Below are 13,998 nucleotides of genomic sequence, written 5' to 3' on the forward strand. Positions count from 1 at the left end.
CCCTGCATGAACAGTAACCTGAACAGCCTGTTTTAGACAATGGTTAAATTAGCATGACCCAGTGTGAAATGAATGAGGATTATTTTGAAATATGAGTCATGCATTGCTAATCTAGTAGCGAGTCCATGGAGCCTATAGGGTTGGAAATGAGCATTATAGGTCACCTTTAAATTCAAAAGACAGACATACCTCCTGGTAGGTGTATCGTCCATCTACCAGGGTTGAGCCTGAGAGGCCGCTGTTACCAGCAGCTGTCACGGCAAGTCGATGGCAGCATACAAGGGATCCTGTGATTAGTTTGACAATCTCAAAATTCTTCTTCAAGTCTTGGATGATGCTCTGTTGGGAGACAGAGGGAATGTTAACTTAAACACAACGTAGAGCAGATTATTCAGGTGTGCAAGTATATGCGTTTTTATGTGTCACCTTGTCTTGTTTCTGGTATGTCTGCTTGATGAATGAACGGGTTATCTCATGCAGCTGACGGAGAGCAGGAACAACCCAGACCGCCTGTGGACTGCTCTGCTGTGAAGCCTGTTGAGATAAACATATACACATGCGTGCATATCGGATGATGATGTTTACTGAATCACAAAGCACACACAGACACTTGTTACAAAAATAGAGGTCAGCGATGATCTTTATGAATCACTTTTAATTTTATGTAACTGTTTTGTCATCGTAGACTTACTATTTTTGTAATTAAGGGCGTTGTTAAAACAAGAAGGGAAAAAGGAAAATCAGAGCCAGAGATTTAAACCACGGAAGATCAAATCTGCCACTTTTAACCCTCATCCTACTGTTTCAGGTTTGCTTTTTGTTTTTTTAAATGACATTGCTAATGATTTAAAATCTGTTTCCTGTCTCTGCTTTGGTTAACACTTTTTAAAAAATACAAATGTTTTGCATTCATTGTCTGTCTGGGGAAAACTTCCCACACTGAAAGTTTTCAGAACGTTAGCAACATCGCCAAATCTACTTGAAACAGTTGGGGAATGCTCTGGTTATGTTACTGCTATATTGCAAACACCAGTTGATTTGAGCAGCAATGAGTCTCCTGGGAGTTAAGAAACCTCTACTGCTGATGTGACTGTCCAACACTGTGCTGGAAGAATCTAGTTGAAAAAGGTGTTACTTTGCTCCCGAAACACAGACAGGAAGCTAGCAACTTTTTGTTCCTCCTTTTACATGCCAGCATGCACTGATGATGACGCAAACTGTGTGCTATAACTGCCTGTAGTAAGGGTTTAGCTTTAGTTCATTTTGTCTCTTTATATACAACCATAGCGAGAGCTTGGTTTGTGTTGCCAGCAATAAGTCAGTCTCTCTCGATGGGTGCTGATCCCTTCCACAGCTGCTCTTCGTCACCAGTTCTGTTCATATTTATGCATCAAATCTGCAGCCGAGTGTAAATTAGTTGGGATGCCGACTCCTTCTTGGGCACAAACTGCTGCCCCAAGAGGAGGACTTTCAGTATCTTCGGGTTTGTTCACAAGAGAGAGGAGACTGGAAAAGGAGATTGGCAGACATATTGGTGGGGTCTTGGCAGTGAAGTGGATGCTATACCGATCTGTTGTGGTGAAAAGAGAGCTGAGAGTGAAAGCAAAGGTACAGCCAGCAGATGTGTGAATCTGCTGGCTCTATGTTCACAAGCTCTGGGTAGTAAATGAAAGAATAAGATCACAGATGCAAGCAGTGGAAATCAGTTTCTTCTGAAGAGGATTCGTACTCAGCCTCAGAAACAGAGCAAGGAGCTTGGTCATTGAGAAAAGGTAAGAGTAGAACCCCCTCCTAGGTGATGTGTTTTGAGCACGTAATGGAGACTTCGGGGAAGACCCAGAATGCATTGGAGAAATCATTTCAATTATTTTATATTGGGGTCAAAATGAATCCAGCAGCTTTCGTCATATAACTACAATACAATTGATGTTTACTTAAAATTACTGAAAACTAAGGAATATCAGAATCAATTAAGCTTTTGAGTATTTAGTGTGGATTGGGCTATAAAATGCAATTTTACAAAAATCTAATAATGATCTACTTTTTAGATGACATAGACACATAACTAATAATGCTTTGAGCAGAAATAAATTTTGCTAGTATTATAATCTTGCTATTGTGACTGGTAATTAATGATCCTTGCTGCCCCCAAGGACCCCAGGTCTATGTATGTCAAATATGCTGGTAGGATGAGGGTTAATGTGAAAGGCCAAATATCAAACAAACGCCTCACTTGGGTATCCATGGTTCTGATTAGAGTCCTCGCATGAGTAAAAAATTTCCACCAAAGCTAACCAGTCATCCAGCAGATAAATCACTCATTTATTTCCACAAGCGTTCACCCAAGACAAGACCAACACCACTGTGTAATCATTAGCGAGTGCCAAAGCCCTCTTAGTGAGGCAAGCAGAAGATTAACATACACCTGGTCAAACAACCTCATGTTGCAATCATCTGTGAAATTATCAACCTGAGACCAACGAAACCCCTTTGTGGTCAAACCCCCTCCTCCACGATTGGATGGCAGGACTGAAGCAGCAAGATTGGATACACACCAGTCAGTGGAAATATAAATCATAATGGATACCTCTTTTAATTTGGCCAGAGAGTTAGATTTCTTCTTGCCCCAAGTGCCAATATGAAATGAGCTATGAGTCTCGTTGTCTTTACTGTCTTCCTGAGTGAAGTTCTAGAGACATACATATCATTTGAAGTGGGATATTTGTACACAAATAACAATCAGGATTTCCAAGGATGACACACATATTTTCTTCCATGTGTGGCAACAGTCAGTCCAGCAGTCATTTTAAAATATGGTTATTGTATATAATTTCAAAAATAGGAAAAGCATACATGCAACTGATATATCATGCCAATTTCCATTTCTTGTACTGTGGCTCAGTTTATCCACTGTCAGTTTTAGTTCCCTTCCCCCTCCCTTAAAGCCTATTTTCTTCTTATTAACTGACCTACGAAGTTAAAAAAAGAATAAACAGATAAACAAAAAGGAAAAAGATCTGAATAGCAGGTGGGTGAAGCTACTGAGAAGACCATATTAAATACATCACAAAGATTTAAAAGTAGAATAAAAATATCATAAACTGAGCATTTAAGACAGAATCCTGAGGCTCACCAGGACTACTTAAACATATGCCACGTTTAGTATGAGCATCTGCGTGTGTCCTCTCTAGGGTGAACCAGTTTGTCATGTTGGACAGCCAGGATGTGCAGTACCAATTTACTGACACAGTTATTAATGACATGTAAAGTACACATTTGGAAAAGGCAAGATGAAGCATAAATTCCTCACATACTTGCAGTTTATAACGTTATCTACCACATTTTCCATGCTTTGAGAGTAGTTTACTTAACAGTTCAGTCACACCACTGTTTCACAATATAGTCATTAACTGAATGTATCAGCAAATCAACTAATTATAAAACCTGCATTTACAGATGCCCACAGAGGGTGTTACAGATGCAGACAATAACAAAAATAAAAACTAATAAAAAAAGTTTAAAAATAAATTATTCTTGATAGATGGGTACTTGTTTAAAAAGAAAGACCCCCTTCATTACAGTGGGGTACACTGTATTGCAAGAGTTTGACAAACTTATAAGGGAATGCTAACATGCAGTAAAACTGTTACCGAAGGCAGAAAAAGACCTAGATATCTAATAGAAGATCTGTCTAGTGTTTCATTCAAACTGCTGAGCTGCAGTTTTAAGATTCGTAACAAATGTTCCCAGTTTTTTCTTTGTGTGTGTACAAAATAAACAACACCTTTAAAGCACCGGCTCAGGGAAATGCTAAACCTCAACAAGAGCCCAAGTAAACAAAGAAAATACTATACTTTGTCTGCCTCACCTTCTTAATGTCTTCAATGCATTTAATAATGTAACTGCGTTTCACCAACTCCTTAACAGCGTAGGCATCGCTCAGAATCCCCAGGTGCTCCTCCAGTGCCTGCTGAACTAGACTGGTAGGCAAGGTGGGGAGGTGAGCCAGCTCCCACAGCACCTCCAGCACCTGGACAGCCACACACACAAGGACAAGGGTGACTCAAGGGAACATCCTTACATCAAAACCTTTCACAATATCTTTACCTGTTTTTTTCCCCCAATTACTTTTGAATGAGCCTAGCTTTGACAAAAAGACATTTACACAGCATACCTTTCCTGTTGTGGTTTCAGAGCGAGCTTCTCTGCCTATCCTCCCGATCAGGCTGAGCAGCTTTTGCCTTACACGGTCACTCTCAACTTCCCAGCTCTAAATACCATGCAAACATGTTATCATAAATATCACGCACACATGTAAAAATCTCTTCAAATATAACCTATTTTATCAAAATGTCAGAGAGTGAGCACTGACCTTTTGTATGAGAACGAAGAGGTGAGTGAGCTGGTCAAAGCTGAACTTCACAGCAGCAGCAGCGATTATTGTATGAATATTTTCTATCACAGTTGATGATTGACCCGCCTGAGATGGTCACACACACACAAAAAGAAATCAATACATCCACTGAGCTGACAGGTATATGTCACATACTTACAGATATGCACATATAAAAGTACTCAGTGCAGTTTACTGATTTTCTTTAAGAGTTATAAATAGACGAAACCGATCAGAAAGAATAATAAATATGTAATAACACATGATGTTGAGATATAAATGGTTCTTACCTGTATTCTCCAGATCTTGGAGAGTTCATCTAGTGACAGTTTACTCCCCAGCAGCTCAATGATTCCCTTAATCCTCTCACAGTACTGAGCTTGATCAATGTTACCTGGAACAAAAAGAACGAGTCAGCCAAAGTTAAACTGAAAGCTTAATTTCCCGATTTCTCAGTTTAAATTTATGTCGGTGGTGACTACGTTTAACTATGTCTGTGTGTTTTGCCAAGCACTCATCAAAACTCTAGCAAGTTATGTTTTACCTTCCAGTGCTATTGACAGGACAGAGTTCTCTACAAGCCAGTCCAGCAGTTTATCTGTGTCAATGGCGTTTTTCACAGACTTTGAAACCGTGCTCTCTTCTATTAACTTTGTCACCTGAGAGACAAGCATACAAAAATAGTCTGACATGAGCTCAGAAATGGAAGAACCCAGAAAGAAATACTTTAAAGTCATCTTTTTGAGCTGACCTCTTTGAGGGAGTTCATCTTAGTGGAGAAGTGGGGTGTTTTGAGCATACGTAGAAGAGTATCCAGCCGGAGATCATCTACCACAGTAACCAGCTCCCTCTGGAACCTCATACACAACAGCTTGATGGCTGACAGCAGGTCCGGGATGCTCACCAGACGCTAGGGTTGAATAACATTTGACTGAGTCATAAAATCCTTGTGAAGTCTCAATAAAAAAAAAAACATTTCCACACTAATTTAGTTTCCTGAACTCAAGATGAGAAGTGTTTGCACTTACCATAATCTTCTAAGACAGTTTATTCACACTATATGATCTAGCAGGTGCCAACAAAAGTCACCAGTCCCATATTCATTCTGAACTCAAATTTACTGGGTAGCACAACTAAGAGGACAGTGAACACATTCATCTCTGTCCTCTTTTTCTTAAAATATAAGAGGTATAAATCACTACCTTATCTTTAAGGTCCTTCTCCTCCAGGTTTTGTACATATGTGATCATCTTGTGGATGACTGGATCCAGCATAGGCTAGGAAAAACAATATGAAACTGTGTTGATCCCTGTGGGGTAAATGAGCCACTGGAGCAGCAAAACAGTAAGAGGATACAGCAAATAAAAATAGAATATAAATCAGAATGGGGTAGAAGTGTCATGTAATAAACACAAGCGATGATTTTATCACTGGAACAAAACTACGGAGCCACAGACAAACAATGTAAATACACATATATATTAGTAGAAGAGAAAAAAAAAGCAATTACAGGCCAGATTCTACAACTGTGTGTGCATGTGTGTACATACCTGTACTGCTATTTTTAAGAGGACCATTTTTAGTATTAGATGTTAAAAGTGTATGTAACACCATGTCACATATTATGCACTGCAGCCCTGAACTTCTCTACCACCCAGCAGAGATCCATGTGAGAACACAAATATCAGCACAGTCAGATTAGACATTAGCAGGTTTTTAACCAGGCAGCTCCCTGGTACAAAGTCTCTGTGACTTTGATGTGCAAATAGAAGGAAAACTAGATTTACCAGCACTCATAATGCCCACCAATGAATGTATGCTGCCTTTATCCAGTTAGCTCCTTTACTTAAAACACAGTAGTTTGAATGTGTCTGAACTTGATAATATCCTTCTGGGTGCTACATGTGAGAGCTGTGCATAAGTATCCCAACCCGAGTGTCTGACACTAATCAGTCAGCTTAGGATACAGAGGCCTGCCCTCACTTTATCCCACAAGGGGCCATTAAAGGGCTAAGACATTGCTTTAAGGTAGAAATGTATAGTGAGCATCATTTAGTGTGTGTGTCAGGGAGAGTAGATAAGGTAGCTCACCTGGACAAGACTGGAGTTAAGGTATTCAGCACAAACTCCGAGGGGTTGGACTAGAGCAGATACATACTGCATGGACAGATGAAAAAAAGTATAAACAAGTCAAGAAAGAAAGGAAAGACAAAACAAAAGAGGAAAATAATTTATCAGCACCAGCTTTGATTGTCTTAAGAATAATTCACTGACTCACTAACAGATGTATGTATCGTATGTGTGCAAGACTTTTTATGGCATCACAACATCACTCCTCCTGATGTAAAATGTGTAGGATAGAGATCAACCTGCATTTAAACACATAAGTGCATGTGAGCGAGAGGGAGGGACTGTTAACACATGCGTGGATGAGTATCGAATACCAGAGCCCAGCTGTCATTTGTCATTCATTGCTAAATCAAGAGAGGCTAATGAAAGCTTCCTGTGTTCCTGTCAGTTTTTTTGACTATCCTCCATCTCTGCCTTCTGTAAGTATCTCCCTCTCCTCCACCTTCCAACTCTACCCTTCCACCCTACATGCCTTCCTGCTCAAAGCACACAAATGAATGTGTCACCCTTGGTAGTAAATAGAGAAGTGAGCACTACTCATTTTTTTTACTTTCACTTTTACCATCATCCAATGTGCCTCTAGTGTGTTAGGGATCTAACAGCTTACACACTCTGCTGAGCTCCCACTGCAACTGCAGAGTGCAACTGTGGTGTGCAATGAGTCTTTGCCTTATTAATATGCTAATGGTTAGAGGGTGTGTGTGTGTGTGTATGTGTGTATGCACGCGCACTGAATTAATGGCCATGCGCTGCTGAGGTTCCGGCCAGGTTCCCAGAAGGAAGCATCAGTACAAGGATGCCTCAGAACACATAAAACAACAGAGCATTTCAACCATCACACAGGAGGAGGATGCAGGACTGTGTTTGTGTGTAAGTGAATATTACAGAGAGTGAAAGAAAGAGAGAGAGACATTCAGCACTGTGCAGCTGAGAGCACTGAGTTCAAACATGATGACCTTTCGCCTGCATAGACTGTCTCAAAGTATGTCTGCAGCACAGCACACTGACACTGTCAGTCTTAAGAAATGCCTGGAAAAAGATGATAAGAAGACGTAAAGACAATTGTTCTTACAGCTATCTCGATTTCCTCAGTGTTGAGTTTCGTCTGGATGGCAGTGAATCCTCCCAGCTCTCCAAACTTGACAAAAATTACATAGAGAAAGGAAACATGAGGCAAAACTGATATAACTCTGGTATATATTTATGGAGACAATATCTAAGTGGTGGTTTATTACTCACTCGATTCACCAAATCAACCAGCCAACCATGGGGCTCCTGAAACAGATCACTATGATTTAAGTAAACGCTTTCAGCAATAACACTGAAAATTCTCATGAGACATACACATTAAGTTTTCAAGCAGCTGCTGTGTGTCAGCCACCCATGGTCTCTTGACCCTCTGTGGCTCAGTTATGCAACACTGGGGATCAAGAATTGGTCTGTCTGAACCTTGAACATGACTATACACCATAAACAAATTCTTTAACATGTAAACATATATAAATACTTGCCAATGCATCTGAATTAACTGCCATACATACAGCACAATACTACAGTGCTACAGTACAATCTTATAATGCTTCACAGACAAATTAGCGTGTCTTACTTTCTGATAGGCGTTGCTTGGAGAGACGGCAAACATGTTAGCCTCGTCTCCAAAAACTTCGGCCCAATTTCTCTGACAGGCCTTCATCCGGTTCTTAAAATGGTACTCATTGTCAGGATTAAGGGCCTGTGTATAAGAAGAATTACACATCATAAATATTTATTTTTATTTCCTCTCATATGTATGAAATAAATTAACTTTTTTTTTTTTTAGTAAAGCTGAACAAACCCCAAAATAAATGGAATGACACTGAACCACAGTGGTTCATAACATTTTGAATAAGGTGATTATAAAAAGAAAAAAGACAGTAAATGAGACACTGAAGCATCGTAACAGGAAGGTTTTCTGTCATTTTAGGAAAACATTACTAAGTGAGACGACGCACCATGGTCAACACTCCCATCAGGTTTACAGGTACAGGGTCCTGCTTCACCCTCTCTGCAACCAGTTCCACCAGCAACATGAGCATGTTGTAGATTCCCTCATGAATCTCTGTGCCCCATTTGTGTACGGCACTGCTGGTCAGTAGCTGGTGATAATGAACAAGACACGTAGAAAGGAAGTAAGTCAGGTATGCTAATTATTCAAAGAGGCACTTGGAGTTCAGTTTCTCTTTTGCTTACCTTTTTAAAGGCCTCTGGCATGCAACGATCCATAAAGCGCTTGCAATTCTCATCAGCGTCAGCAAGACCTGACAGGGAAGGAGAAGTTGGATTCACACATCTAAACTTGGAGAATTTTTGGCTGTCAGATTAGTTACATATTGAGTCATGCGACACAAGTGGCCGAAATAACAACATGTGAAAAACACCCGATGGTCCAAACAAAACACGCCACCCACATAATAACGCAAATGTAGTTTACTGCAGACCTTAAAAACAACATTTTCATCACCTCCACACACGTAGTCTTACCATGTCGGGCAAGGCAGGAGGAGGCAATGAGACACTTGCCCAGGGACTCCTCTCTCTTGTAAGGTATGGACCAGTGGTCAGTAAAGACTCGACTTTCCAGTTCATACAGGTTGGTGGTGGGAAACTCCATGCTTCCCCCAGAGCAGTTCCCATTCTCATCATTGCTCCTCTGTAACACACAAACAACAAAATTATGACATAAAGCAGAGGGTGACTGCATTTCACACGGCTCATCCCACTGTTTTATAATGACACTGCAAATGTCCTCTGTGTGATGCTAGGATAATACAAATGGCCTCTGGCAATGATAAAGTCAGACAGGATGATGCCTGAGTCTTCTCCTCTCTCTGGGAGAGGAGCGATAGCAGTCATTTGGAAAGTGTGTCCTCTCCTCTATGATCTGCCCTTCATCTCTGTAATATTTTTATCTTTCTATTTCCTCCCAAGAAGCTTTCAGAACAAATCAAGGCAGGTGCTTGTTAGTAAGTCCTTTGGCAGCAATTAAGTCTAAAGAGTGGTGATGTGTAAGTCAGGGTGTGAGAGCTAGACAGTCAAGTTCAATGAATACCCTGCCAAGTGACATGACACTGTCTTGTTAGCTGTATGATGGCGTCATGCCTGAGCAGGTAATAAAGAGAGAGCTAAAATTCAACTCACTTAGAGTCAAGTTTTATACCATCTGTAGTTATGATTCACCGAGCTGAATTAAGGCTCAGCTGGAATAAGGAGACAGAAGAAGACAGTGGCAGTGAAGCCTAGGAGTCTATGTGGTAAAAGCAAAAACAGTTAAAAAGTTAGTAAATTATTTATGCCATAAACTTTCTTACATATTCATGAGGTCAAGTGTATATTTATGATTAACCTTCACAGCCTCTTCCTCTCAAACAGTGCTGCCCAGCCAATTCATTCAACATTTAAGGATGGCGCAAACTAGGTGCAGATGTTAAAGTAATAACTGAACCATTTAATAAAGCTTGACCTGCTGTGTTACATTGGAAATTATGTTAAACTACAACTGCGCACTAGGATTCAACTTCCACTACATTATGACTGTAACAAACTATTAGAGACCATTTCTCATGTGGAAGTTGCACAGTATAAATATTAATTAACGGTACAGTTAAATATAGTTATATACATATTAACATAAACAGTGGTCAGTGCATTCAGTACATGACTGTCCTGCATATCGATGTATATGAGAAAATATTATTAATCAATCACAGAGAGGAGAAGAGGAGGCAAAGGGACGGATAAAGCATAAAGGATAAAGGAGGAGCATCATATTTCATATCTTCCCTTTCTTAGAAAATTAAATATGACAGATAGATGAGAGGAAGAAAAGCTGGAGAAAGACTAAACTAATACAGATCTTTGGAAACACCCCAATGAAAGAGCACAACTGGCAGAATTACCCAACCACAAGTCTGTTTCAAAGAAGTACAATATAGGGAAAACCACAAATCACCATGAAACATGCACTAGGCTCCAATACTTTCAATGCTTCCAGACTTAAGGAAAAGGCTGAAAAGCACTGCATGCGTGTGGCTGGCCTGGACAATGAGGTAACTCAGTGCCACTGTTACTATGCACCCGCAATCCTCCTGGGATCCTCTGCAAAAACTGCAACGTGTTTGTGTGTGTCAGGGACACTGCAGGGCTATATTTAGGAGCATGACATGTGGCCAAAGACCTATGACAGCCTTCGTGAACATTAATACAACAAACAAGGGAAGAGAAGAGGGCAAATACAGCACTTTTCAACTTTGGATTATTCTCTATAACTTTATAATTTTTGTAGGAATAAGTGAGATTTATTTCTCTGTAGTATATCAAATACGGCACGCACACGCACAGACACATTTATATAGCAATTACAATAAATGCTTAACTAGTAAATAGTAGCAAATATGTTTGGTTGGAAAAAGATTCCAAATGTACTTCTAACTTTTTCTGGCAGATGAACAAACAGGGGGAAAGGGGATTAAATAACAGAGGAGTTACTTGGTGGAAAATTAATCTGTAACAACATCATTATTAGAATGTTTTTAAACATAGGCTTATTATTGACCTGTGGGTGTGCTCCATTTTCTGCACTGTGTATGCCAATATTACACTTACTAAAATAGCCTGTAATAAACCACCACTGTGATAACAGGGGTAGACGAGAAAGCAGGTGTAAACAGGAACAGGTCAGTAGTTTATGTGTACTTATTCTATTGACCCACAATCACAGCATCTCACTACAATCAAAGGGACACAACAGGTGGCTATCAAGTCTGAATCAATAACCTCACAAATTTAAGGATTGGTCACTTTCACTTTCAATAGCCTTTACAACGTTTTTGGAAATCTATAAAAGAAATGGGTTTCGGGTTAGGTTTTGGTTTAAGGTGTTCAAGGTGTCAGGTGAATCCTATGTAGATGGGCATCTGCGGTTTACTGTAATAGCACATAAACGCCGTAAATTAGGACAAAGTGATGAGACCTGCAAGTAAATTACTGTGACAGAACTAGTGACTGGTATTTTTCAATCATCAACTACAACCCTTGTCGTACACGCAATATGTAACAATTATGAATGAATGACACAAAAATAGATACTCATATGATGACAACTGACATTATGAATAGAAATATAATCAAAATGGCCACGTATGCTTAAAAATGAAATTGCGAAACCGCTCTAAGCCCGGTTCGAGTGGACTGCAATTCCGACAGGAGCGGAGCAGTCTGATAACCATCCAGCTAACGTTAGCTAACACATGCAAAGCAGACATAAGAGATCAAACTGTCTGCCTGCAGGCTGACTGGCTGATAGAGCTGTTTACCAGTTACCAGAGGTCCCAGCTGAAATCTCTAACTGCAATCCCCCAGAGTGATGCCTCTGTGCTCCTAGCCTTAGTCCCCTTACTGGCGCGTTTAACTCTAAACTAACGTTAGCTAGCCTGCTACAAGCTAACTGCGTTAGCTTTTATGTTCAAAATAGGCTTTCAGCTCAATTTTTAAAGGAACGAAGCTTAACAATCACAGGCAACTCTCTTGCCCTCTCCATTAGTATCGAACAGAATTTCACCTCCTGCTCTGACAGCTCGCGTTAGATGCATGTAGCACTGAAGATGCTAAGTTTAGCCAGTTAAATGGGCGAGCCCACTCTTTCTTGCAAGCGGCAATTAGCCCGGTTTCCTCCCCTCGCTGCTTCAATTCATGGTTGCTAAAACTACAGGTTTCTCTTACCTCACTCTCCACTACGTCGTGGTATGCTGGAGGAGGGTCAAACCCTCCTGTGCCAGTCCGCCCGCTGTTTTCCCCCTCTCCACTCGAGCCCAAACCGGGGTTAGGCCCACTCTCCATCGGTTCATATCCATACCCGAGTCCGGGGCTTTCGTTCGTCAGGAGCGCCACTGCCTCGTTGATGTCATTCTTAGCCAGCCGGAGCGCTTTTCTTATCACGTCGGGGTCTGGGAAGCCCATACAGAGGAGCGTCGTTATGTGCTGCTCCTCTTCGGTCTCCATTTTTTGGGTGTCTCTGTCTAGCAGACTAGTAGTAACGGGGTTTTCGGCACAGCCCTGTAGCTGTGCACGCCGCCATGTTTACAGTCCGCTGCTACTAGCCTGTCACGATTTGCTTCGCTCACAACAGCGCCGACACAGGTGTTACGGCGACTTCTGCCTGCCAAGCGCTGCATGCTTCTCGCGGGAGCGCGCAGAGGGAAACGAAAGTCATTTTATTTTGACGCAAGGCCCAATTTCATATGTAACTATTGCTTAATAATTTATTTTTAAAAATCCTAGCTGTCCCCCGTTCCTTTCACTTAAGTTTAAGTGCATTCTGGAAACGTTCACATTTCATAAACAGTCCATTTATTAAACTGATGAACTGAGATGTCATTTAAATGGGCTCAATGCAATTTGGAACACTACTTAAAGAAGTCCTGACGCTTTTCTTTTCAATTTTGAACAATAATTTTTCACATTCACCTGGTCTTACAACAAAATGACGTACTGTAGTAAAGAAAGGAAACCCATCAATGGGATTTAGTTTTTTCCTTGTCCAACTTACTTTAGTTGTGGTATGGTAAATAAAATGATAATGATTCATACCCCTGACTGCAATCTGGACAACCACTCTCATCAGGATTCATTCGTAATCACTACAGCACAGTGTTTTAATGGTGCAAATTATATATCTGTATAGGCCTAGTGAAAAGTTCAAAATTCCTGGACTCCTTCTTTTTGCGATGTTTACATTCCCCAGCCATGCAGTAGGTCAGTTCGGGCACTTTCCTCGTCCCCTGGCCACACATTTGACATCCATTCTCAAACTGTTTAACAATAGTGTAATTTTCACTGCTGGTGTAATTATAATGTATGGCAGTCTATTTTGATTAGAAAGTACAATAAAAATGATAAAAGACGTTCTTTATTTTTCTAGAAAAATGATCATTGCAACAAAATTTGAGAAACCACAGCAATATTATAAAGTATTAACAATCTCAAAATTTTGACCTACCGCGGTTATTTTCACAAATAATATATTTTCTTCGATTAAATTTGGTGTAACCTTCTTAGGGATCAAAACACTTGGTTATAATCATGGGAAGAAAAATGATAAAAGGGCTATATGTAAGTTTTAAAATGGTGGCAGCTGAAGGAACAGATAATTAATTGTGAGGATCAGTTCAGATCAAACATCAGCTCATACCACCAGCACCTTACTCTGAAAATGATTTCATTAGAAAAACCCTAGCCCAGGTTAGTTTTACTTTGTTTTGTTCAGCAAAATGCTTTCAGACATTAACTTAGACTTAGACTTAACCTTCTTAACTGAACATTAATACGTGAGCAATGAATGTTTGAAGATATTGCAGTTTATAATAAATTGCTGTAGTTTATAAAAATGTATAATAATTTAGTTTTGTTAAATAAATAAAATAAATATTTTTTCAGGCATA

The 13,998-nt window shown here is 40.1% G+C and overlaps 1 protein-coding gene across 3 annotated transcripts in view; it reads right to left on the reverse strand.

The window, feature by feature from the left end:
• The window catches only part of usp24 (ubiquitin specific peptidase 24), a 32,843-nt gene extending 20,189 nt beyond the window's left edge, over positions 1-12,654 (reverse strand). For 2 of the 3 annotated variants that reach the window (XM_063465891.1, XM_063465890.1), the window contains exons 1-17: positions 12,281-12,654; positions 9,044-9,212; positions 8,753-8,820; positions 8,515-8,658; positions 8,130-8,255; positions 7,763-7,798; positions 7,596-7,661; positions 6,485-6,550; positions 5,596-5,670; positions 5,145-5,303; positions 4,938-5,052; positions 4,684-4,787; positions 4,373-4,480; positions 4,175-4,270; positions 3,869-4,030; positions 427-534; positions 190-339 (exon numbers count right to left, since the gene is read on the reverse strand). In XM_063465891.1, the coding sequence (XP_063321961.1) occupies positions 190-339; positions 427-534; positions 3,869-4,030; positions 4,175-4,270; positions 4,373-4,480; positions 4,684-4,787; positions 4,938-5,052; positions 5,145-5,303; positions 5,596-5,670; positions 6,485-6,550; positions 7,596-7,661; positions 7,763-7,798; positions 8,130-8,255; positions 8,515-8,658; positions 8,753-8,820; positions 9,044-9,212; positions 12,281-12,559 (2,031 nt within the window). In that variant the 5' untranslated portion in view covers positions 12,560-12,654. Of the gene's footprint in view, positions 1-189; positions 340-426; positions 535-2,587; positions 2,690-3,868; positions 4,031-4,174; positions 4,271-4,372; positions 4,481-4,683; positions 4,788-4,937; positions 5,053-5,144; positions 5,304-5,595; positions 5,671-6,484; positions 6,551-7,595; positions 7,662-7,762; positions 7,799-8,129; positions 8,256-8,514; positions 8,659-8,752; positions 8,821-9,043; positions 9,213-12,280 lie in introns of all 3 variants that reach the window. The other variant, XM_063465893.1, reaches the window with a different exon arrangement.
• Positions 12,655-13,998: the final 1,344 nt, after the last annotated feature.

Source organism: Pelmatolapia mariae, linkage group LG23 (assembly GCF_036321145.2).
Source record: "Pelmatolapia mariae isolate MD_Pm_ZW linkage group LG23, Pm_UMD_F_2, whole genome shotgun sequence".
Lineage (NCBI taxonomy): Eukaryota > Metazoa > Chordata > Actinopteri > Cichliformes > Cichlidae > Pelmatolapia > Pelmatolapia mariae.